This window comes from Xenopus laevis, chromosome 1S, assembly GCF_017654675.1.
Source record: "Xenopus laevis strain J_2021 chromosome 1S, Xenopus_laevis_v10.1, whole genome shotgun sequence".
NCBI classification, from domain to species: domain Eukaryota; kingdom Metazoa; phylum Chordata; class Amphibia; order Anura; family Pipidae; genus Xenopus; species Xenopus laevis.
The window spans coordinates 43040937-43067732 of NC_054372.1; the positions used below are offsets into that span (position 1 = coordinate 43040937).

A 26796-nucleotide genomic window follows, 5' to 3' on the forward strand; every position below is an offset into this window, starting at 1 on the left:
TCGATGGATTAAAATCCTTCGAATCGTTCGATTAGAAGGATTTAATCGTTTGATCGAACGATTATTCCTTCGATCGTTCGATCGTAGGAATAGCGCAAAATCCTTCGACTTCGATATTCGAAGTATTTTACTTTGACAGTCGAATATCGAGGGCTAATTAACTCTCGATATTCGACCCTAGGTAAATGTGCCCCTACATGTATTTGCTGACTTAAGATGGCCAGCGGACATTATGTGGGCTCTAAATAATCTTCCTGACATTTTTTGTACCATGGTGATTGACTGTTTAGTCGATCGGACAGGTTAGAACATTTGTCTGATAATATCTTTACATATATTGCCTATCTGACAATATCCATACTATTTTCAGGACATAACCATTGTCTGTCATTTAATGGCCAGAACAATTATCTGATTTGTTATTTACCCTACTTTAATCCTACAGTCTAAAATCTAAATGTTGGTTTTCTATCATTGCATTAAAATGTACGATTGTTATCAAAACATTCACCAACAAATAAAATCTGAACATCTATGGCACTCTTAAAGGGGTTGTTCATCTTTTAGTTAACTTTTAGTATGATGTAGAGAGTGATATTCGGAGACAATTTGCAATTGGTTTTTATTTTTTATTATTTGAGGTTTTTTAGTTATTTAGCCTTTTATTCAGCAGCTCTCTAGTTTGCCATTTCAGCAATCTGGTTGCTTGGGAACAAATTACCCTAACAACCATTCACTGATTTGAATAAGTGACTGGAATATTTACCATTCTATAACATACCAAAAGTAAGCTGAAAGGTAAACCAGCCCTTTAGCGTTGTTGCTTATAACTACATTTTCTATACATATATATATATCTGTATTAATCTTATGCTCTTGACTAGGTGCCATTTTTAAAATGTCTATCCATGTGAAGTAAAGTTAAACAGAACTGTTTTAGGAAACAGCTATGTATATTTGGTAAACAATAAAGTATTTAGCCAGTTAACAACCTTTCAATAAATATAATAGAATTAAAAAAGCCATTGTTCATTAAAAAATGGAAAAATATGATTTTGGATGAACACATGCATATACATATATCTATATTTATATTTACAGATAGACATGTTTTTTAAATATATTAAGGTACAGTACCAAAGAAGCCAAAATAACAGAGGCCAAGGACATTTAAACGTCTGCAAATTAAGTTTCAGAACTTCCCACATAAAGTGAGGTATGTATGACCTAAAGAGAAGCATTTGTTTTGTATCTTTCTACATTCATCTGGTGAACATTGTACAACATACACCACCAACAGCTGAAGGGCTAGAGGTCACTTACAATCACCCACTCTTTCCATCTGCAAGTTCTGCAGTCTCCTTTACTTGCTTCCTTGAAGTCAACTGTATGCGAGTTGAATTTATTTATATATAAAATATCACACTAATATTATCTTTTTTTATTCCCCGAAAGGTCTTTACTGATACATGTTACAGGATTATGGATTTTATAATGCATAGAAATAAGATTCCAAGGTGACAGTATTAAATTAGTAGCACATATTACTATTTGGGGCAACTATAACAAATTATAGAACCCAAATATTCTTACCCACAATAGAAAATACTTTTCCCTGTCTGCCAGCACCCTTAGGCTAATGTACCAAGAGCAAATTTTTGGCGTTTGACCCAAAATTAAAGTTTTTCTAAAGTTTGCCTTTTGCCACACCTCATTCTATTGATTTGTAAATGGCTGAAAACAGCAGCAACGTCAAACAGGCACACTTACAAAAACAGTAATCGGCACAAGAGTGTTTCCAAGCTACAATGACCTGAAAAGTAGCTAATGAAAAAAGTGCTTCCAGATATTATACTTTGAACACAATGAAGGTGGCAGAGGGCAGTTTGGGGTTATTTCAGACACATGAACTCATAGGTAGTGTATGCCTTTTTGGTAGCTTTGACAAAAAAAAAACAAAGAATATTTGTATAAAGTTATACAAAATTCTGAACACAACAATACTTATCGAAATTCAAGTTTTTGAGTTTTTTTCCCCCATTTGAAACAATGCACAACTTGAAATTTGACCGCTTAAAATTATAGGAAAAACAAACCGGAACACAGTGCAATCACATTTTACCCTTCATTTTTAATGAGTCTCATAACTCCAATTGACTTTTACATCTACATCTAACTCAACAGCTTTTAGATGCAGAATTTTTTTTTGTTTTCGAGATTTAGGGTTTTGGAAACTCAAATTAAAATTTACAATTTTTCTTCCCAAAAATTGCTTAAATTGGAGCAAAAGCTCCAATCAAATGGTTATAAAATTGCCCCCAATTTTCATTGCTCTCAAACTGAAGGTCCTACAAGGATTTTTTATGATCCCGGCCTGCCCACACATCTTTTCGAAAATGATACCCAATCATCCCATTTGTTGGAAATAATTTTTATCTCCTTTATATTCGTGCAATTCTTGACATTGTTCTGTTACAAAATATATATATATTTTTTTATAAAATTACATCTGTTTTTATAAAAGCCTGTTGAGTTGTTGTCTTTGTCTTGTTAAGTTTTATTATCTCTGCCAACATATGCTAAATGGTTGTCGCAGCGTTTTTTATATCCATACTTTTGCTGCATTGTACTGTGCAGAGATTAATCATTTTTGAACTTCAAATCTGCCAACATTTAAATTTTCTTTCTCAGCAAAAATGTGTGTACAAATATATAGATAAAAAAAATTTCCTAATCAAAAAAAAAAAGCATAATTCTGCACAGTACCGGGCCATAACAGAAAAGCATTTTAAAACTGGAAGACCAAAATCTCAATCTTTTCATTTTTTCAAACCAGTTGAATTCTAAAATGGTTTCGGATCTGCATTAAAATTTTGCAGTAGATTATAACTCCAAAGTGAATAATACTGGAAGCATGTTGTTTTCAAGATTAAGGAAGACAACATAATCATTAATCACACAATTAATTAAGAGCTATATATATATATATATATATATATATATATATATATATATTTCAGTACATTTAGATTAAATACATTAATCTGTTTTGATGAAATGGGTCTCTTCAACTGTCTTTCTTTGGCAAATTCTGGGCAGCATTTCTTGATTATAGGCTTCAAGAAAATAACAAATACCAGGAATGTCAATGGGAAAGTTTGGTGGGAGATCTTGTCTTGATCGTGGAGTAAATGTAAATCCTTTATAATCCTTCAGCAACCTGTTTAAATGGAAACATTGAAAATAAGTCTACTGCTAAAATATTTATTTGTAATAAAATTACTTAACACTACGGTTTATACTGTTTATTATTTATAGTATTTTTAGCAAGACTCAAGGTTTAAAGTTACATAGAAAAAATGTGTCTCCCTACTAAAATATAAAACAAGGCTGCAGAAGACAAGTAAGCACTAACTGGATGCAAAGACCCCATGTTGAGTTACTGCTCCTTTAAAATAAAGCTGGCTAACAAAAGTTACAAAAAGAAGTTGTGCCTGAAAAAGGATGCAAGTCCATCAAAATTTAACAGCCATGCTCCCTAGCTTTATTCATCCACATGAACGCAAAAGAATACAGAAATTGGTGATCTCAACATGGAAATCGGATTTTTACCTTTAATAATTATACTTGTTCTTACATCAGTCATTAAAACTGTTGATGTTCAGGTCATACAGTAAATCCCTGCTTTTACTTGTCAATTAAACCTTCTCGTTATAGCACCTAAAGCGCTATCACCATGGAGTGTGCCAAAGAACTAAGACTGAGCAACAGGCACACACAAAATAGGAGTCTAAGATATTGAATCCTATTCAAGGCAGTAGCCAATTTAAAAAAAAATTTCCAGGGGATCTGGTCAATACTGATAATTGTTTAATATTTGCAGACATAAATTGCAGTGAAGGTATGAATTGTCCACTAAACACTAAGCACACTTTTGTCTCAATTAGCAGAATGTATAACTGCAGTATTATCAAGGATAACACCAGTTAAAGCTCAAAATTTCTATGACAGAATGCAAAGCTTTTTAAACAAAGATTCTCTTGGTTTCTTCTTTGTTATAGATATCAGTGACATCACTATGTATCCATAAAGAAATTCTGATGATTAGAACTTGCTAGACTCCCATCTAACATTTCCTTTGGCATCTTCTAATAATCCTTTCACATACACTACAACAAACTTCTCTTCACACTGGAGATAACTAACTTCACTTCTCTGCCTTAACGTGGTTGTTCACCTTTGAATTAACTCTGATGGAGACAGCGATATTCTGAGACAATTCGCAATTCTTTTTTAATTTTTTTAATATTTGCGGTTATTTAGTTTTTTAATCAGTCCACAACTTTAAGGGGCAGATTTATCTAAGGTCGAGGTGAATTTTCAAAAAAGGCAAATTTCAAGCTATTTTTTGTGTACTTTGACTAGGGAATAGTCCAAATTTGATTTGAATTGTAAAAAAATTTTAAAATTCGAATATCGATTTATCAAAGGTCGAGGTGAATTTTCAAATTCAAAAAATTCGAATTTCAAGCTATTCTTTGTGTACTTCGACTAAAGAATAGTCCAAATTCGATTTGAATGTGAAAAATCTAAAACCTGCTGAATTGATGTTTTAGCCTATGGGGGACCTCCTAGAACCTATTTGGAGTCAATTGGTGGACTTTGAAAAATCGAATTCGATCGAATGCGCTATTACTTCGATTCATACAATTCAAATTTGGCCGAATACGGACCTATTAGATTCAAAATGGACCTGTTCGGCCAAAAAAAACACTTAATTTCGGTTGGTCTTTTGGTTGGTTTTTCAAGTTTGAAATTTGACCCTTGACAAATATGCCCTGTACTCGACTTCAACCATTCACCATCTAAAACCTGTCAAATTGCTGTTTTAGCCTATGGGGGAACTCCTAGAACCTATTCGGAGTCAATTGGTGGACTTTGAAAATTCAAAGTTTTTTTGGGAAAAATTTAGATTCGAATTTGTTCGAATTCACTATTACTTCAATTTGTACAATTCGAATTCAGCTGAATACGGACTTATTCAATCTAAAACTGACCTATTTGGCCAAAAAAAAAACTTCAACTTTATTTTGATTGGTCTTTTTGAATTTGAATTTCAAAGTTTTTCAAATTTGAAATTCGACCCTTGATAAATCTGCCCCTAAATGAAGCAGTAGATTCTCACTCAAGCAATTAACTCATATTAGCACATTATTTCCTGATGTTTCACAGACTTTCAGTGAAAGCTCAAAGGGACAAGTATCCCTTTTCTTATGGTTAATTATTAGTGATGGGCGAATTTGCGTGATTCGCCGCTGGCGAGAAAATTCGCAAAATGCCCACAAAAATTCACTGGCGAAAATTCGCCTGCGTCAAAAAAACGGACGCCGGCATCAAAAACGAGACGGCGCCGTTTCGGGAATTTTTTGCCGTTTCGCAAATTTCGCTGGAAATTCGCAAATTGTACGGCGAAGCTAAACGGCGCAAATTCGCCCATCACTATTAATTATGGTTTCTTATGGTAAGTATTTACTATTCATAACAAAATGCTCATTTCTTGACTGTCCTCTGCTTCATTTTATGTATTTATGTCAACAAACAACTATGTATACAACATAAATATGTAGCAGTCATAGGACAGGATATATTAAAGTAAATGCTAAAAACAGAGAAAGGCACTAATGATCCATGTCCACTTTTGCCCAGTAGGGTGGGAAGAAGTCATTTTAAATAACTACCTCAAACTAATAAATTATTACCATGAAATATTACCTCATTCAATTGTTTTATTTAATTTATAAATACAGGTATGGGATCCCTTATCCAGAAACCCATTATCCAGAAAGCACCGGATTACGGAAGGGCTGTCTCCCATAGACCCCATTTTATCCAAATAATTCAAATTTTAAAATTTCTTTTTTCTCTGTAATAATAAAAGTCTCTTGTACTTGATCAAAACTAAGATATAATAATTCTTATTGGAAGCAAAACCAGCCTATTGGGTTTGTTTAATGTTTACTTGATTTTCTAGTAGTCTAAAGGTATGAAGATCCAAATTACAGAAAGATCCGTTAACCGGAAACCCACCAGTCCAGCATTCTGGATAATCGGTCCCATACCTGTACTAATAAACTGGTGTAAATTGCTTAAGGGTCTCCTGTTGTAGATCTAATTACATTGTACCATGCTAGGGGAAAACGGGGGGGGGGGTATTCTAAGCTAAAATCCCAATTTACAACACAAACAACGCAATGACATAAAATACATTACATTTCAGCTGGAAGCAAGATCTACCTGTAGGTTGTAGGGCTCACATTGATCTTTCTTGGTACACTGCAGGATTCAAACTTGTTAGCAAGGGTCACATTGTTTCCAAAAAGGCAATATCTTGGCATTCTCACTCCAACAACGCCTGCAAATACTGACCCAGAATGTAAACCAATACGCATCTTCATAAAGAAAAAAGACAGTTTATTATTAATAGTTTTTGTGACTTCAGTCATTGCCACCTAATAGTGTGCTAAAATCCCAAAGTAACAAAAATCCTCAGAAATATATATTTCCCTAGAATTATTATCTATATACATTCAAATATTTTTCCTGTCAATTAAGCTGACCGAATCCATTTATTCCGTTGTTAATTGATATCAATCAGATATGACACAGTGTGCAATTGAAATCATACAAATAAACTCCTTCTCCAGATGTTAGTTTAAATTATTGCTGTTTAGAAAAGTGTTAAAAAACAACAACCTTTAAAATATGTTTAATAAATGTTTTCTAAAAAATAGTGCTATAAATAATCCTTTATGAATCGGTTATATTCTCCATTATCAGTGCAGCAAGTTCTGTGCTGCATAAATTCTGATTCTGGTGCATCAGCTTGAATGAGGTCAAGCAAAATCCAAAAAATCTGGGAAACGTATCACCAATGGGGCCAATGGTTAGTGTAACAAAATACAAACTGCTAACAACACACAGCACATTATAGGACATATTATACTGACCTTTATTTGCTCTCCATGGGGAGACATCACCTCATCTGAAAGCTCCATCATCTTCAAGGCCATCAAGGCTACTTGAAACGCATGTGTCTCACTTTCTTTATGTAAGCCCCCAGCCACACAATAAGCATCACCTATAGTTTCCACCTAAAATATGGACAAAAAAACTACATAAATGAGTAATTAATAAAGCATACATCTACCTGCAATCGTGACCTCCCGCATGTTTAGTAGCAATTTTAAGGGGCAGATTTATTAAGGTTTGGATAGTAAATTCAAATTCACAAAATTCAAATTTTAATCCCCCAATTCGAATATAAATTTGAATGGGAAATTTGTCACACCTCGACCATTGAAACATTGAATTTTTGAGTCGGGATTATTCGATTAAATATTAGACATTCAAATTGTTTCTTAAACCTCCCATTTGAGTTGTGAGTATATTTGAATTTAATAGAGTAAAAAAAAATTACATAAATTCGAAATTTGACCTTTGAAAAATCTGCCCATAAATGTGTGTGCATGCATCTTTGAGCATAAAAATGCAGATGTAGGATTAATACTCTGGAATGTTTGGAACCAAGGGGTTTCCCAATAATAGATCCTTTTGTACTTTGGATCACCGTTTCTTTAGTCTTCTTAAAGTATTAAATAAAACCAATAGGGATTGTTGGCCCACCCATATGGATTTATGCAGCTTAGTTTTGATCAAGTACAAGATTCTGTTTTATTATTACAGAGACAAAGGAGATTATAATTATTTGCTTAAAATTGGCTCTATGGGAGAGGGCTGTCCCCTAATTCTGAGCTTTCTAGAAAATGGGTTTCCAGATAAGATATCCAATACCTGTATAATAAGTCTTCTTGCTTTCACTGTGGTATAATTCATTAAATGCTAGAATGTGCTGGCAACACTGTGGGGCAGATTTATCAAAGGTCAAGGTGAATTTTTGAATTAAAAAAATTTGAATTTCGAGCTATTTTTGTGTACCTCGACTAGGGAATAGTCCAAATTCAATTTGAATTTGAAAAAATTTGAAAATTCAAATTTTGAAATTTTTCATGTACTGTGTTCTTAAAAATTTGACTCCGACCAAAAAAAACTCTAAAATTAGAATTTGAAATTTTCACTTCGACCCTTGATTAATCTGCCCATAAATGTTTTGTAAAATAAAGCTATATTGTTTTTCTTTCTATTGTTATTCCAATTAGAAATGACTAAGAACTTACTGTATGTACTATATGTCCCAGTTTGCACTAATAAGCCATAGCAACCAAAAAAGTAAACAGTAAATGCTACCTACTGATTGTTTGTTATGGGTTATTGCACACTTTCTAATTACTATAAAACTGCACCAGGAATATTAATTGATTATGTTATGCAGTGGAAATGATTATGTAAGACACATGTTCTGTTAGAGAATTCTAAAAAGATTTCATGTGAATATGAAGAAGCAGGAAGCAGATCAATCATGCTACAAAACAGAAGAAACCAAGGGATTTCTGCCTTCAAATGCTTGTAAAACGGGGACAACATCTGCAAATGATCTTGCAATAACAATCCAAGTTTTCTATCATTTCCCACTTGGCAAGCCCATGCTTTTAAATTCTCCATGTGATCATGAAGCCAAAAAATGTCCTCCATTCCAACGCTCAAAAGCATAATTTATCATCCCATTGTCATTATGGTAAAAAATTACTCCCAAGAGCTTATAGTTTTTAAAAAACTACAAAGGGTTCATGGGTACAGTTAGTTATTTATCATACTGTATAAAAAAAATGGCATCCAAATACACCACAAATCTCCAGGCGTTGCAGCGTTAAAAAAAATATATTTATGAAGTTGTGTGTTGATTTTCAGTGACGGCGTACCTCTGTGTAACAATCAGGCTTTAACGTATGCAGCCACTTGAAAATGCTATGGGAAAATACAGCATTTATCCATTGACTTCACCACTGGCATCACCAGAATAACTCTGGATTTCTTAAAGGAAGTCAGTATTGCAGTAAAAATACAGAAAACTGCAGATTATTTTGCACTTATGTGCACTATGGACACCACCTTCAGTTTTGTAAACAATGTAGAAATTATATAAGTATAAATACAATAACTTGTTTTGCATACCAACAAAATAATACATGTATAAAAATCAAATTAGCTCTCCTCCCCATGCTGTTCTCCGAGGCCTACCATGACATAATTGACAGTCATAAAAATTGCTTTTAGGGTCTCAGGAAAGATGAGACCATGTAAATTGCTGACTACTGCAACTCACTTATTACTGTCCCACTCCTGTTATGCAAGAAACTAAGGCAGAGAATGTGGAGGGAGAAGAAGAAAATGGTAGTGGAGAAAAAACAAAGGAGGGGCAGAATATAAAAGGAGGGTTTAAGTATTAAAGTAAAAAATAGAGATACAAATTTAGAAAGGAAAAGAAGATGTTGGATGATGGACAAATGACATGGAGAAGTAAAAACTCAATTGGAGAAAAGATGTAAACAGGCAAAAGGAGGTAAAAAGATAATAAAAAAAATGAATAAAAAAAAATGTGCATAAATACAGGCAGACAATCCTTAATGGTCTCCTTGTTTCCTGGTGGGCACCATCATTTTAGTCTACACCATCATTCTAGTCTTATATTACTGGAGATATATTATATGCCACTCAAACTTTTTTGTATTGTATGTTACCCTCTTATGCATTCCCCTCAGTTGCACCCTCTGTTCTAAGGAAGACTGATGGAGCACTGAATAGTGATGGGTGAATTTATTCACCAGGCGCAAATTCGCGGCGAATAAATTCGCGAAACGCCAGCAAAAATTCGCCGGCGTCAAACAAATTTTTTCGCCGGCGTCGTTTCGCAAATTTTTCGCCGTTTCGCGAATTTCGCAAATTCGCCCATCACTAGCACTGACCATTGTGTCGAAGAACCAAAATAAGTTGTGTTCCCCTGCTTTAAAACCTAATTTCATATAGGAATGCAAAATATGTTTTACCTTGTAAACATCTAGTTCTCCGCACTGAACATCAAATAGGGTGTAAAGTTCACTGAGCATTGTGATAACTTGCATGGGTGAACACTGAGAGCAGATTGCTGTGAATCCCACAATGTCTGAAAAAAGCATTGTTACATTATAAAATCTCTTGGATTGTACAGTTTGCCCTTGCCACAGCTGCTGAGCAACTTCACCAGGAAAAATTGAAAATAAAAGATCCACAGTCTTCTTTTTCTCCTCTTCTAGAGCTTGATGAGCTTGTTCCAGAGTAGATTTAAGCTTTCCTAACCTCTTTTTCAATCCATCCTGTGCTCTTGCTTGTTCCCCAGTCAATACAACATCCCTCAGGGCATTGTGGATTGGAATATCCGATAGATACAGCCCTTGTCCTGTGAAATCCTCTAATCTGTCCACACATGGTGATCCCAAAAATAAAATGGCACTGGATTCAAATACGTAGATCATTTGACCTTTCAAATCCATTGCCTGTAAATAGACAAAAAATGTTTATCAATAGGAATTCTTATAAATCTTAATAATGATACAAACACAGTTTAATTACACGTTAACAGGATGTTTTGTAACCCTATTATCAAGTAGTAAAAGAAACTATACAAATACTAAGCTCTAAATGACTGAAATAAAGAGCAGCATCTTCTTAAAAGGTTGAGGCAATCGGTGCTTTATATTACTACTGCCCACCTTAAATGATCAAAATGGATATTTAAGGGCAGATTTATCAAGGGTTGAATTCCGAATTTGAAAAATAGGTCCGTTTTTGATCGAATAGGTCCATTTTCCAATCTAATTTGAATTGTACGAATCTAAGTAATAGCGCATTTAAACTGTGCGATTCAAAGTTTTTCCCCCCCAATTGACTCCAAATAGGTTCTAGGAGGTCCCCCATAGGCTTAAACAGCAATTCTGCAGGTTTTACATGAGACTGTACATGATAAATTTCGCAATTTGAATTTTCAGATTTTTTTTTTCAAATTCAAATTTGGACTATTCCCTAGTCGAAGTACACAAAAATTAGCTTGAAATTCGAATTTTTTAAATTCAAATTTTCACTTCGACCTAGAATTAGGCCCACCATCTGCCTATGACTAGGGATGGGCAAATTTTTTCGCCTTGTTTCATCGCAGAAATGACGGCCATTAAAGACTTTAATTCGCCGGCAGCGAATTTTTGGCAAAACAAAACGGGTCAAATTCGCCCATCCCTACCAATGACCTGTGGGTTTCATGCTGACCCGCACATCACTACTTTGATAGTCTAAGTGGTAGCCCCATGTAAACTGCTACCCTGCAGGAAGCTCTGTTTGAAGTAAACATGTGTCTTTATACTTCTAAAATTTGCCTTAAAGCCAGGAATGTAAAAATGGGCACTAAGTTTGAGGCCACTGTGTTATGCCTTATTCATAACAAGTCAATTGTGTGTGTAGAGAATTCTGATAGCTTACCAACCCGGCACCTAAAGCATCCACAATCTTCAAACTGTTACAGAAATAATTATTTTGTTATTTATATTTTGTTGGAACAAATTCTTTACTGGTTATGTTTATAGGGGATTACAATGAGTTCGTCTAATAGAGATGTGCCACCTGGCTGTTATGGGAAATTTCAAGAGCAAATTTTTCTATGCAGCAGAGATAAAAGTAGCTGTGATAAACATATTACTCACTTTCTAAGAAACACACTAGTACCCCATGTATTGATAAGGAACACCACAATAAAGTGCCAAGTTTTAGAAGAGTGAAACAAGCACAAATATCTGTCGTGAATTTCTGTAAATATTTTACTGTACTGTAGATTCATGAAAACAGGGTCTGGAAGTGCCCTTGCATATATAAGCTTGCCAGTCTGTTTGTAAATTATAAGGCTAATTTTCTCTGTTAAGAATAACTTTACAAAGGCGATACATATCTGTCAGAAGGCAGATATGCCATAAAATCATCTAGCGTAAAGAATGCCATATGTCTATCTCTCCAAAATTGTTATTAATAGATTGATGCATTAACATTTCTCATGAGACTCAAAAATTGACAACATGTCATATTTCATTAATGTCTTTACAACTAATGAGGTGCAGCTTTAGTTCCTCAAGGAATAAGCATTCATATTGCATTATATATGTATGTGCAAATGAAACAGAATGACAGAGAATGATAAATGCATTCACAGTTAACAGAAAATATTTCAGTCTGTTTTAGATGTGTGCAACTAAACATATTGCCCAAACATTTTAAGTGTTTGCTGAAAATCTATTTTATTTGTTATGAAAAATGTCTCTTCTACTCTACTCTTCTACACAGGCCATTTCCCACTGAAGTAGTCCATTGCAATGTTTTGTCCAGGCCTCCTTAACCTTCCAACAAAGTTAGAGATATACAGGTATGCTGCCATGAAAAATACACTTTGCGCACATTTAAATAAAATTGTCCAAGCCACGTGTGCCAAATGCACCAATCATAGTGGACTCATCTGTATGATAACATTGTTGCATCACTCATGCTTTCTTAGTTTCATGAATGTTTAGGACAGCAGATAATATAATAACAAATATTGTCCTTATTGGGTTCTTGAACAGAAAATGAGCCTTTACCCCCACATTGCATATATTCACTGTTTTGAGCACCCCCTTTGGGGTCCAAGGTCCACAGCGCCCTACAACGATAATAATGACGTCTAGTAGATGTCTAGTCTGTCCAGTCTGTAGAATGTCCAGTTTCAACATTAATCTTTGCAACATAGATTTTTATGGGTTTGCCAGAAGCCCCACAAGTAAAGATTGCTGGTAAAGCTCAATGTAATTTTTAGCAAACAAAAACAAGTTAACAGGTTTACAAATATATTTAATAATCAGTCTGTCTGTCAAGTGATATTAGTGAAAATGACTAGTTGCTTATCTCTTACCTTTGATGACTGGTCAGTTGTACTGTCCCATTTTTTAACTCGTATAATAAACTGCATATTGAGCATAGTCAAGATTCCACTAAACGTGCAGCTTATTTTAGGAGAAAGGATCTCAAAATATTCGTCAAAGGTGGATTTCCGTGGAATGTCTCTTCTGTTGAGGAGCCTTTTCACACCATTACCAATTTGCAACATGATCATATCTTTGTCAAACATAAAATGGAAAGGAAAGGTATTGCAGAAAATTGACGCAGGTATTACAACGTATGACTGGGGTTTGCTTGGCGATAATGAAGGCTTTGTATTTTTTAACTGCACAGAATACAGTAAGTAAGGTTCCTTAATGAAGTCATTCCCATCATTGGAAGAGTGGGGTATCAACCTCACTTCTACTTCAGTTTCAAACAAGATGTATGCTGCTGCCCTAATAATTCCAGGTAATATTAAAGGTGTAATATTATTAGGAAAAAAATAGTACACATTTAAATAATCTTGATCTTTTTCTAAGCACAGAATTGAACCTTCTTCAAGCCCACTACATTCTTCCAGTGTCCGGGATTGGCCACTTTGTTTTAAATGGGTTCCAAAGCTATTTAGAAAGTCCTTCAGTGTTCCTGCAACCACTTGCAATACATGTTCATCTTCTTCGTAACAGATTCTGAAAAGTTCATCACCCAACGTTTCTTTAACGTGCTCAACAGGGACACCTACAAGGAAAAGACAATGTTAAAATTCAGCTAAAAAAATCAATCAATCTGTACTACTATTACTGTAGTATTACAAGGATATAGCTATAAAGTTTGTTCTCTGCAGAGGTTTGGATAACAGGGGGATCCATACTTTTAAAAATGACAGCAAGCAAAGTACAGCAAGATTTTCTTCTTTAGACAAAGGGGCACATTTACGATTTTCGACCGTCAAAGTAAAATCCTTCGACTTCGAATATTGAAGTCGAAGGATTTACCGCATTTCCTACGATCGATCGAAGGAAAAATGGTTAGATTGACCGATTAAGAATCGAACGATTCGAAGGATTTTAATCCATCGATCGAACGATTTTCCTTTGATCACAAAATTGTTAGGAAGCCTATGGGGACCTTCCCCATAGGCTAACATTGATGTCCGGTAGATTTTAGGTGGCGAAGTACTTGGTCGAAGTTTTTTTTAAAGAGACAGCACTTCGACTATCAAATGGTCGAATAGTCGAGTGATTTTTAGTTTGAATAGTTCGATTCGAAGTCGTAGTCAAAGGTCGAAGTAGCCAATTCGATGGTCGAAGTAGCCAAAAAAAACCATTCGAAATTCGAAGTTTTTTTTCTTCTATTCCTTCACTCGAGCTAATTAAATGGGCCCCAGACAGTGGAGGATGGCAATAACTTCAACAACAAGTATATGGAATATAGGATTACGTTTTAAATTCATCACTTTTAATCAGGAAGAGTTAAGAAACAAAACATCCTGTTAGTATTGCTGTAAAATGATTTGGTTCTAAATTCAACAATATAAAATAAATATACAAATAAAGGAAACAGTGGCATAAATGGGCATAGCTACATAGTGCCAGGCTGTCATTAGACGTGAGAGAATTGGGCCGGATGCATGACAACAAAATTACTACTGTAGCAGATTACAATCAACGGAATCTGTTTAAGATATGCAAATACACAGATTTAAGCCTCCATATTATGTAAAGTAACATTCTGTCATTTGCACATTTTAAACAGCAGTGGAATCTGCGTCATCGCTACAGTAATTGCTAAGACATCAAATTTGGGCTTAAGGATCTTGGAACACTTACATTCTCTACAACAGATTCATGTCTTTAATTGCTAACAAAGAATAATGTTCACACTTTCATTTATTCTCTCAGTATTATTAGACATTTTAATCAAGGAAGGAAGGAAATGAACTAATCTTGTGTAATGGTAATAATATAGTTGAGCATTATTGAACTACCACGGTACCTTTAGAGTGCAAAGACCATAGATTGTCTATAAGCTATGTATGGTTTATTACATCATTCCATTCTTTCATGATTGAGGAGAGAAAGGGAGAAGAACAGGGAAGGATTGTGTTGGAGTCTAAAGCAATTGCACAATTGTAGGAGAAGTTCAAAATTGAATGCTGGGTATGCTGTCTCTATAATTACAACCCCTCACTTTTAGACTAGGGCCACACAACGCTGATTCTCCACAGATGCAGGATCCACTGCCCCATTGCTCCTATTAAGCTGCGCTGCAGGTGCAGCAGATTTCAATGCAAAATCTTGTGTTTTGTCGCTGAAATCCACCAAGTCCGTTTGCACTTGTCTGTCAGGCAGCACAGCAGAAGAGTGGCAGTGTATCCGTGTTGTGTGGCCCTTGCCTGAGTGGCAATAGACTGGTAAACCCATATACACAACCAGGCACAAAATAGTTTAAAGATTTTGGGGGACAAACTATGCTTTTATAGGTAACTCATAGCAACCAGCAGGTAGCATTTTCAGATCACCTGTTTAAAAGCAAACATCTTAATGGTTGCTATGGGTTACTGCTCTTGGGCAAAGTTAGTGTCTTTTATAACATATGGGCATAAGAGCAGAAGTGGTGATCTTATAGATGAAAGGGAATCTTTCCCCTAACTATATAATAATGATCCCCTAAAATAGTGTTTTAGGGATTTATTCAGTCCTGGTTACAGATGCACAACATTAGAAAATGCTAAACCAAATCTTAAAGATGTTGTTTCCCTTTAAATTTACTTTAAGGGGCAGATTTATTAAGGTTGGAATGGTATATTCAAGTTCGAATTTTCGAGTTGAATTTTTAGTCAAAACTCACAAATTCAAGCTGGGAAAAATCCAAACTCAAATTGGAGATTTATCATACCTTCGACCCTGGAAGTAACTTGAATTCCCACCACCTAAAACCTGTGGAGTTCATGTAGAAGTCAACGATAGAGGTCAGTTGACCCATTTGAAGATGTTAATAGCCTTCCTGACGTTCAAGTTTTTTTCTGAGAAAAAAACTGGAATCGAGTTCCGTTCGAATTCGATTCAAATTTGATTACAGTTTCCAGGTCAGTAATATTCACTAGAATTTTAGACATCCAAGTTTTTTCTTAAATAAGAGACCATTTAAACTTCACGGTAATTCAAGGTCATTTGAGTTCATTTGAGGTAAAAAAAACTCTATCACTCAACCTTTGATAAATCTGCCCCTTAGTGTGATGTAGAGAGTAATATTTGAAGACAATTTGCAATTGGTTATTATTTGGGGTTTTAAGTTATTTAGTTTAGTACTTAAACTATAAAACTCTCCAGTTTATAATTTCAGCAGTAATAAAAAAGTAACAAAAAGTAGCAATATCAATAGATTTGTATCCTTGCAGAACATTTGTTTTTTAGATTTGAATGCTGGAATGCTGGAAAGAGTCAGAAGAAGAAGGCAAATAATTCAAAAACTATAAAAAAGAAAAAATGATGATAGAATTAGATATTCTATAACATACTAAAAGTTAACTCAAAGTAAACCACCTCTTTAAATGTAATTTTCATATCTAATTTGTATAAAGATTATCAAAAAAGAAGTTCTCAAATATAATTTTATGAATTAGCTCAGTAAAGTCACAGCCAAATTAATGAAAAAAAACATTTCTCATCACATGAAAATTCCACAAACATTTAGAGACAAATGATGAATGATGATGAATTGAGGTTGTTTTTCTCATTAAATTGAATCTGTCGTATACAAAAATACTATGTATTTGATCACACCCTAAACTGAGCCCTTAAATAGTTGCATATATATATATTTACCCTCAGGGGTTAGAGAATGCATATTATTGATTATTCAGAATGATCTCCACAACCACAATTAAGAAGAAGATTACCAGTTCAGCTACAGAGAATAACATCTACATAAAATGCATTACTGTTCAGAGACTGTTTATGCTAATATAAAAGGCTAAAAGTAGAGGAGAAAATGAGAATCCTTAACGGTTGTCTCTGGAGGGGTGAATTAATGGGAATTCATTGTTACTATTTCTGACTTGTGATGTTCACTCATTTTCAATATGGTTTGGTGCACAAGCATCATGGAAGAATTTGTTTTCATCATGCTTAAAATGAATAGCAGCATACCTGTACATGGAGAACCAGCACAGTATCTGGTCCAATCCTGACCCATTTGCACTATTGCATTTTTGTGAAAAGCAGCACATATTTCTCTCCTATCTGTGCCTGTACGTTACCTACCTAGATTATAAACTCTATGGAGCTGGGGTGCAGTGGCACATGGAGCATAATCTCTATAACTGTTTTTTTAATATCTGCAATATTACTGTAATTTAAAAATGTGAAGTGCTAGATATATATATATATATATATATATATATATATATATATATATATATATATATATATATATATATATATATATATATATATATATAGATAGATATATAGCACCATTCATAAACATATACATACATATATATACACATACATACCTGCTGCATTTGACTGATCAATAATAATTTTTTCAAAGTTTTCTGTTTCAGCAGTTCTTCCACAAACCGGCATACTTGGCAATTTAAAACCAGGAAAAGCTGACCTGCAAAAACAATTGGCACAAATACAAGTTACTCAGGCAAGTGTCTTCAGTATTGTGGTTGGGTAAAGAATTTTCTTTCTCAAGCTATAATATTCTCTACTACTAAACCATCAAACCCCCAAAACAACTGACTTTATTTTTGTTGAAATACTCCAAAATTCTTTAGGATGTGGTGTGAAAATATTCCAGCTGTGTGCACAATCTGGAAAAACATGCAGAACGTCAATATTTCTGTGTATGTGTGTGCATGCATGTGTTTGTAAAGAAGTGAGCAGACCAAAAAATTAACTCTACAAGGCAAATGCATATTTCTATTTCTTACTCTTATAAATGTCTGCAAAGCTTTCCATGTTACTTTAGCTAGAGACAAGTAGTGATACAAATAAAAAAAATATTTTATTAACCAAATTATTGCCATGTCTGTGCCTGTATGCCATAATGCCATATTACAAGACAATGCCCACTCTGTTACAAGTTTATTCAATAGTATAAAACATTTCAAAATCCATAATTTTCACTTTACAAAGCATAACAAACTGCCAAGTAATCCATTATGTCTGACACAGTTCCAGTCTGTATTAACTACTTAGTAGTTAAAAAAGTACTCTTCCTCTAAATATATACATATATTATGATATTGCTTATTATACAACTTGAGTAGTGACGCACAGCAGAGAGATTTATGGGACTATGTAGATCCCTCTCTTTGTCTTTTCCTTGCAACCTCTCACTATGTCACTATGTTCCTGTGCTTACATATACTTATATTTTAGAGAGCTTCAATGAATGTTTCATAGTTAAAATTCACATTTGCTATCTAAATTTAAAAATAGCAAATAAAAAAGCAAACAAATAGGAAAAGTATTGTTGAAATGATGCCTCTATTGGCTATATTGTAAATAGTCCAGGGGTCTGGATTCAGTCAGGTCACATAGTGTGATATGAAACCTGACCCTAAATGAAGGCCCTGTCCTAATGTATTAAATAACTCCATACATTTAAATTCATAGATCTTCCTTTCCTGTTCAGTTCTAAAGTTCCCTTTTAGAATTAAGACCTTCATGTACTCAGAACTGTGATTTTGTTTGCAGAAGTTTTGCTCTACTGGTGTATCACATGGTTTGGTCTTTATCTTTTGTCGGTGATGGTTCATCCTTATGCGTAGTTTTTGTCTTTTTTCCCCAATGTATATGCCTCCTTTAGAGCACCAAGTACATGTAATCATGTATACCACATTGGATGAAGCAGACGAATAGTAGTCCCGTATGGTGTAGACTTTTTGTGTATTTGTTATTGCAACATGTACCAGGTGCTATACAAGAGGCATATATACATTGGAAAAACAGGTTCATACAAGGATGAACCATCACAGACATAATCAAGGTTTCATGACAGGTTTCATGTGACACCATGGGGCCGATGCATCAAGGGTCGAATATCGAGGGTTATTTAACCCTCGATATTCGACAGGGAATGAAAATCCTTCGACTTCGAATATCGAAGTCGAAGGATTTTGCGCAAAAAAAAAAGTTCGAAGGAATAATCCTTCGATCGAACAATTAAATCCTTCGAATCGGAAAAAAAAAAAGTTTGAAGGAATAAATCTTCGATCGAACGATTAAATCCTTCGAATCGAAGGATTTGAAGGATTTTAATCCAACGATCGAAGGATTATCCCTCGACCAAAAAAAACTTAGCCAAGCCTATGGGGACCTTCCCCATAGGCTAACATTGGGTTCGGTAGCTTTTAGGTGGCGAACTAGGGGGTCGAAGTTTTTTCTTAAAGAGACAGTACTGCGACTATCGAATGGTCAAATAGTCGAACGATTTTTAGTTTGAATCCTTCGATTCATAGTCGAAGGTCGAATCCTTCACTTGAAGTTAATGAATTGGCCCCCATGTGACCTGACTGAATCCAGACACCTGGGCTATTTACAACCCACCCTAATTACTTTTATTATCTCTACAATTTATCCCTATATGTAACTTCCTAATGTATTTCCTGTGAAACCCTTTCAATCATCAAAAAGTATATATGCTGTGCCTTTCCAGCTTTCATTTCTATTTTTCCTGACAAAGGGGCCTTGATGCTCCGGAAGCTTGCAGTGTATTTTTATTATTAGCCAATATACTGTAGGTATCACTTCTACAATACTTGTTGTATTTGTTTGTTCTTTTATTTGTTATTTTTGCTACTGGCTAACACGGTAGCACCACTTTTCATTTAGTTCTATATAAATTTAGAACTTGTACAGGCAATTCACTTGTATTGCACTCAGTTATTTAATAACTACCAACAACATATGGCTGGTCCTGTTCCCCATTTCAATACTTGCTCCCTATCTCCAGACATGAGACACTTGGAGAGACTTGCATACCTCCCAACTTCAGTTTATGTACAATTTTTCAAACATTGACAATATTTTAAATATATGGCTGACTTCTGGTTGCAAGCTGAAAACAGATTCTATACAGTACCAGGCTGCTCTAAAACCTGTAGTCCAGTGTCATGATACAAAGCAGAGGAACCTCTTTTGAGGCAGCTACAAATAGCCGACAGAAATAGACAGACATTCTGATGGCAATGACAGCAAAGTGGTAATAGAACTTAACACATAACATATCTACAATGTAATTTAACACTTCATTATAAGATTCAAAGTTTATAATCTTTTTGGTATTCCATATCATATCAATTTCTGCTTTGTAACAGCTGGTTAATACTTCATAGCTGAAAATATTGTAACACGTTATTACTGTATGTTCGTTCTTGTAAGAGAAGAGCTCATTAGGAATTATTAAGAATCAAATACATAAATTAGTTAAAATATGCCAGAACATTATTACAAGAACACATACCACACTCATAACATAACTTGCTGATACGAGTGCATTGCGAGATATATTTGCATCCCTTTCTTTTATAACTAACATACAAACTGTGTGTAAGTAACCAAAATACCAAGTGCTTGTGATTCAAGTATGGGGTCCATTATCTGGAACCCCATTATCCAGAATGCTCTGAATTAAGGAAAGGCTGTCTTCCATAGTCTCCATTATAATAAAATAATCTGCATTGTTAAAAATTATTTCCTTTTTCTCTGTAATAATAAAACAGTACATTGTACTTGATTCAAACTAAGATATAATTAATCCTTATTGGAGGCAAAACCAGCCTACTGGGTTTTTTAGTAGAGTTAAGGTATGAACATCCAAATTATGAAATTATCAGTTATCTTGAAAACCCTGGGTCCCCAGCATTCTTCATAACAGTCCCATGCCTGCACAGCCCTTACTTCCTTTTTGTATCTTCACTCTTAGATTGTTTTGACGGATAAATTAGTAATTGCAGCCTTAGGAGGGCTTACAAACCATCTATTTTTATCCTGACCATATTATGGGAATTCAAGAATGCACTGTGGCTTAGACTATATTTAAGATCTGGAATGTGCTAGTGCAATGACTCAAAGAGGTTGTACCTATTAAATTTCAATAGAAAATAAGTAAATGCAAATACTTCCACAGAACAAACCTGCTTACCTGCTAGCGCTTAGTTTGTGTCTTGCTATTGACCGCTGAAGAGCAAGATTCAGTCTGTCAAACTGCAAAAAAATAAATAAATAAATACAATAAGTAATTAATGACTTTTAGTAAAAAAAAGTGCAACCGTGTATTTTGCTGCAAATGTTGACCATGTGCAGAAGATGTAACAGGACTCAAGACAATTGCATTCTGGGTCTCGCAAATGCATAGGGGGGGACCCAGAATGCTCTTGTTCTTGTGTTTGGTGGCAACAATGATGTTATGCTATGTTTGCATACAGTCCCCTTCTATCTGCCATGCATTCAGTGTGAAAATGTTTGAAATTAGAGCTAATTAGAATTGTATTTAAAGCTGGTCATACATGAAGAGATCTGCTCGTCTGGCGACATCGCCAAACAAGCAAATCTTTTACCGATATGCCCAACAACGGCAGGGCTATATTGGGGAAATCCGAACATTCAGCCCTAGGGCCAAACGATCGGATTACGACAAGGAGCAATGGGCTCCGATGGGTCGGTCGGCAGAATAATTAAACCTTCCCGATCAATATCGTGGCCAGATATCGATCGGGAAGACCCAGTGAAAGCCCCCATACTTGGGCAGATAAATTCCCGAATTGGTTTAAAGGACCAATATCGGCAGCTTTATCTGCCCGTGTATGGCCACCTTAAGAAATGGTGAACTCTAACTTTCACCCACTGATAAACACCCCTAGGAATGAATAGAGAATGGCAGAATGTTATGGTGGTAAACTTTGATAAATCTGCGATTTTTTGTATATGTACAGACAAACTAGTAACAGCAAGTTAACCAAGCAGGAGTTTTATTTTCAGCCCTTACTGATTGAGTCTATGCTTTGTGGTGAGTGGTGTACGTGGTTAAAACCTCAAAGTAAGTAAATTATTATTAGGATCAAGCATAAAGATATCCCTTCATGGACCAAATTCCCCTATAAGTAGATTCATACAGAGTCCACTTCAAATCAAGACATCATTTAATGTTGAAAACAAATTTGTGAATTGATTTGGCTTGTTGCAACTGGCAGCGATTCAGGGCAAATTAAGATTCTGCCCGACTGATTTGCTCATCTCTGGCGGTGACATTCAGTGCCCTTGGCACAGAGAAGTCAAGCTCTGCAGCTGTTCTGTACCACCGCTCCCAGATTAAACAATGACATCTGGGATTCAACGGGCTGCAGACTGAAGCTTTCTATCCTGGTATCACAAGAAAAGCTACTTCTGTTTGTTGCTGTTGCAGTGCCATTAATTTCAGAACTGTTTGCCAACTGCAGTAACATTTACATCCTGACTGTTTCGCTTATAGCAAGTCGTTAAAACAAGCTCACACGCCGACAAATGTAATATCTTAAAAGGGGTTGACTGCAGCCACCAGAGTAAAATGCATTTAGCTGTGCTTTTATAGATTGCGAATCTTTACAATACATTTTTTCCATATCAACATCCAATCAGCACTGCATACTGCACTACATGTCCATAATATTTACAACATATGCCTGGAATAAGTCTAGAAAGCTGTTCAATGCAAGCTACGCAATGAACACTTCTGTTCAAAGGTGCCTCATTAACATGGTTTATTGCAAGGCTAATTTTACTGGATACCAGATATGACCACCCATCTATAAGCTGGTTCTTCAAAACGAATAGAATTTTAGATTTGGAATATAGACAGAGCTAAATAAGGCTGAGCAGGATTAGAAAGCATTTCTGCGTGTTCGTTCCAGAGAAGACACTAATCTCTCTAGCACAATTATATATAGCAAATGTGCACCAATGGCATTCTATAATATCTATATCTGATTTAGGAATATTTCTTTAAAACAGGTTTGGGATCCAATATCCAGAAACCCATTATCCAGACATCTCCAAATAACAGAAAGGCCATCTCCCATGGACTCTGTAATTGATCCAAATTAAGAAATAATTATTCCTTATTGGAAGCAGAACCAGCCTATTGGATTTTTTTTAATGTTTCCGTGATTTTCTAGCAGACTTAAGGTATGAAGATCCAAATTACGGAAAGATCCATTATCTGGAAAGCTCCAGGTCCCAAGCATTCTGGATAACATACCTGTATGTTCAAGCATAACAAGCAGCTGCATTAACTTCAAATAGAGGAGAGAAAGTGGTATGAAACTTCTATACATCTCTGCCTGCTGTGCTTCACAAAGCAACATGATACAATGTACAGGGCATCCCCACACACAGGGAGCATTGCACTGGTAATCAAGCCAGATTTATCTAGTTCAAACCAATCATCTAGATCGGGAAAGCAATTTTCTGCCTAAGAGCTGACTTGGAAACACAATTTTCACAGCAACAGCTCAGAACAACAGCAAATAGGTTTGTAGCTTTGCTTGGCAGGAAAAGTCAACACTTGAGATGATTTTATAAAAGTGAAAATTATAGAGATAACAGAAATTATCTTTAATATATATATATATATCCACACAAATAATGTCTGGGAATGATTCAGTGTCGGACTGGGCCGACAGGACACCGGGGAAAAATCTGGCTCTTGTGGGCCCCGCCGGCCCAGGTCCATACCCATATTTGCCTGTTAAAAAATAAAATTTTGTGCGGACACCCAAGGGGCCGTTGGGATGCGTCGGCGGCACCGACGCGGCACACACGCCGGCGCCACAGTGGGGCCGGAGGGGGGCCCTGGGCCAGTAGCCCTGGTGGGCCCCCGGGCCCCCCAGTCCGAACCTGGAATGATTGGCTGCTACTTGTAGCTGGCTAAGGGCTCTAACAGACAAGCATTTTTACCTACGATCCCCTGCATTCCGGTTTCATGCGTTCAGCCGCAGGGGAGCACAGTAATAGACACACTGAATTCTTTTCAATGTGGCTGTACTCACACAGAACGCAGGTAAAATGCAACATGCTGCGTCCCAACCTGCGTTTGGTGCTTCAATGCGTCTGTGTGAGTACAACCACATTGAAAAGAATTCAGTGCGTCTACTCCTGCAGCTGAAGGCTTTAAACAGGAACGCAGGGGAGCGCAGGTAAAAACGCTTGTCAGTAAGAGCCCTTAAACAGCAGTGACAGATATGCAAGTGGGACATTTATCTTTAAAGCTGCTACATCTTATACATCTTATCTTATAAGTGCACAGCCATGAATTCTTTTAAGTTTAGCCCTATCAGAAAACTATATATGGGGGGAGGGGGGGCTTCAAGGGCATTTTATTTATTAAGGGTCAGGGTTTCACTCCCAAGCAATCTCTAGAGACAAAATTGGACAATTTATATTCATTAAAATATTTAAATAGAATTTCACCATTAAATGAACACTTGAAAAGTGGGTATTTTTTTTATTTAATTTTGTGCATTTCTGGTCTAGGTTTCCTAAAATAAAAACGTTTAAGTTCTATATTTCTAGCTCAAAGCGTCTGACAAGCAGAATTCAGACTGACAATTATTTTTATGCAGCCATACTCCAATTTATCTGTCATCCTGATATGCAGCTAAATGACTAGTTGCTAGGACGGGTGAGCCTAGCAACCGAATAGCAGCAGGTTAAAAGCTAAACTGGAGAGCTGCAGAACCCGTTGGTTTAAAAAAAGGTTCAACTTCCCTTTCAATCTCAAACAAAAAATTAAAGAGCTCTTTGACAGGGGCAGATGTTTTTTGCCTTTTGCTCTGGGATTTGCACCCGCTACCCACAGGCACAACGCCTGCACCTGAGAATGCCAGGTACAAGTAAGTCCTGTACTTACCACCTGTGAATGAATCCAGTACAAAGCACAGAGTGCTGCTTACACCTGCCATGGGTACAGGCAAGAGTGGATTATGTTCCACATAGCTTTTTAGCAAGTGAGGGAATACAGGGTTATGGAAGATAGCTCATAGTACAAGTTGATTCAGGGACTAGTCCCATTGCCATTTTGGAGTCAGGAAGGAATTTTTTCCCCCTCTGAGGCAAATTGGTGAGGCTTCAGATGGGGTTTTTGCCTTCCTCTGGATCAACTGGCAGTTAGGCAGTAATAAGAAAAAAAAAAAAAAGGTTGACCGTGATGGACATGTGTCTTTTTTCAACCTTACTTACTATGTTACTATGTATGGACCCTTTAACACCCAACACTTCTCTCTGTTAATGAGTCCTTTAGCTTTCCAGCTTATGAACTATTGTATGTGCAATGCTGCACTAACTACAGGCACTGTATAAGACAATATGTACATCAACATTACAATAAAGTTTATCAGCTCTGATGTAGATAAAATTTACAGCCCTGCCGTCCCTTTCAAGGGGAACCAAATGTCTCATGGCATGTGCTCCCACAGCTTTTACTTATTCTCACTTGCACATAGGATTCTCCGCTAGATCAGAAATGTAACAGACAATATGCTATTAATACAGTTATTCCTGAAAACAGATGAACTGCTCAATAACCAAGGGGCCGGCACATTCACACACAGGCTGTTGCTTCTAATTGTTGACCCCCTCACCAGGACTAAACCACCCCCTGTAACATTTACAATAGCTGCGCTGCACTGTACATCCAACTGACCCATTATATGATGGGAATGGATTGGCAAATAACAGAAAGAAAGCAATTTAGAGAGATTAACTCCTTCTCTGCTGCCAGTTTTGCTAAGCAAGTTGGCCAGAGCAGCAAACCTGGCACTGGAGGGCTCCACATAATCATGAGCACATGAGCCCCCCCCCCCAAAAAAAAATGGATTAACCCCTTGGTTGCTAGCAACTGGGATAATGGTGTGTGTGAGACAGTTTGGTGGGGCAGCAATTACCTCAGGGAAGATGAACTTTCGGATGCTTTCTGCCAAGGTGTGCAGATAAACCCGGCTCCTGCTGGTCTTCCTCTGTGGGGTCCCATCTTCTCTCTTGCCCGGGATGCTGATCTCACCCACCTCCTTACAGATGGGAAGAGAGGCAGCAGCAGTGCCCGGTACTTCCTCATCACCTTCCTCTGAGCCCTGACTCTGTGTCAATAAAGAGAAGGGACATTCCCCTGTGAGCTTGAGCTCCTTCAGCTTAGTACAGAACATAGTGCCCACACTGGCAGCTCATCAGACACCCCTTGAGCTGCCACAGCCCCACAGATTCCTCTTTGGTGCAACAATTCCCAATGAGGAGCGGCTCAGAGATCCAGGACCCAGTCTGAAGCCACTGTATGGGAAAGCATTGTATGCTGCTGGAGTGTGAGGGGCGGAGAGGAGCTCTCTGACATGGGGGAGGCACCAGCACTCAATGCTGAGCCTCAGGGACAGACCCCCCTCCTGCACTTGCTTTACAGTTCAACATGTCTGTTTCCTTCTTGCAGAAACGTGTTGTAGAGAAAGGTGGGAAGGGTTGCCCTGTCAGGCTACAGGTTCTTGTCTGTTTGTCTGGCTGTTTGCTCACTGTTCTCTTTGCCCTGACAGGATAGCAATTATTCCCTGCAATCCTGAGAGTCCACAGCTGCCAGTGATACCCAGCTGTCACATTACCTAATATATATTATAGAATGCATCTATATACAATACTGTATGTTTATATATACTGCTACTTTTGGTATGTGTTCATAAAATAGGAGTTATGTTGTGATACTAACATTAACCATCTGAAGAACCCTTAAATTGGTTGTTCACCTTTGTTTTTGGTATTATGTAGAGAGTGATATTCTGAGACAATTTATAATTAGTGATGGGCGAATCTGTCCTGTTTCGCTTCGCCGAGAAATTCACGAAACTCTGGCAAAAAAATCTGAGAAACGCACTGGTTA

General features: G+C 36.3%; 1 protein-coding gene across 1 annotated transcript; it reads right to left on the reverse strand.

The window, feature by feature from the left end:
* Positions 1-713: 713 nt before the first annotated feature.
* On the reverse strand, positions 714-26233 carry gucy1a1.S (guanylate cyclase 1 soluble subunit alpha 1 S homeolog). Its single transcript, XM_041579543.1, has 8 exons — positions 25823-26233; positions 21049-21110; positions 17405-17508; positions 12917-13623; positions 10002-10487; positions 7008-7151; positions 6295-6449; positions 714-3220 (listed from the first exon to the last, which is right to left on the reverse strand). Exons 1-8 carry the CDS (start codon positions 26078-26080, stop codon positions 3040-3042), a joined length of 2097 nt encoding a protein of 698 aa, XP_041435477.1. The 5' UTR covers positions 26081-26233; the 3' UTR covers positions 714-3039.
* Positions 26234-26796: the final 563 nt, after the last annotated feature.

Excerpts from the sequence above, each read along its gene's own strand:
- gucy1a1.S (XM_041579543.1), bottom strand. The coding sequence starts at position 26,080 with ATGTTCTGTACTAAGCTGAAGGAGCTCAAGCTCACAGGGGAATGTCCC. Across the intron at positions 21,111-25,822 it reads GAAAGTTCATCTTCCCTGAG|TTTGACAGACTGAATCTTGC; the intron begins GTAATTGCTGCC and ends ATTTTTTTGCAG. Across the intron at positions 13,624-17,404 it reads TGATCAGTCAAATGCAGCAG|GTGTCCCTGTTGAGCACGTT; the intron begins GTATGTATGTGT and ends TTTTCCTTGTAG.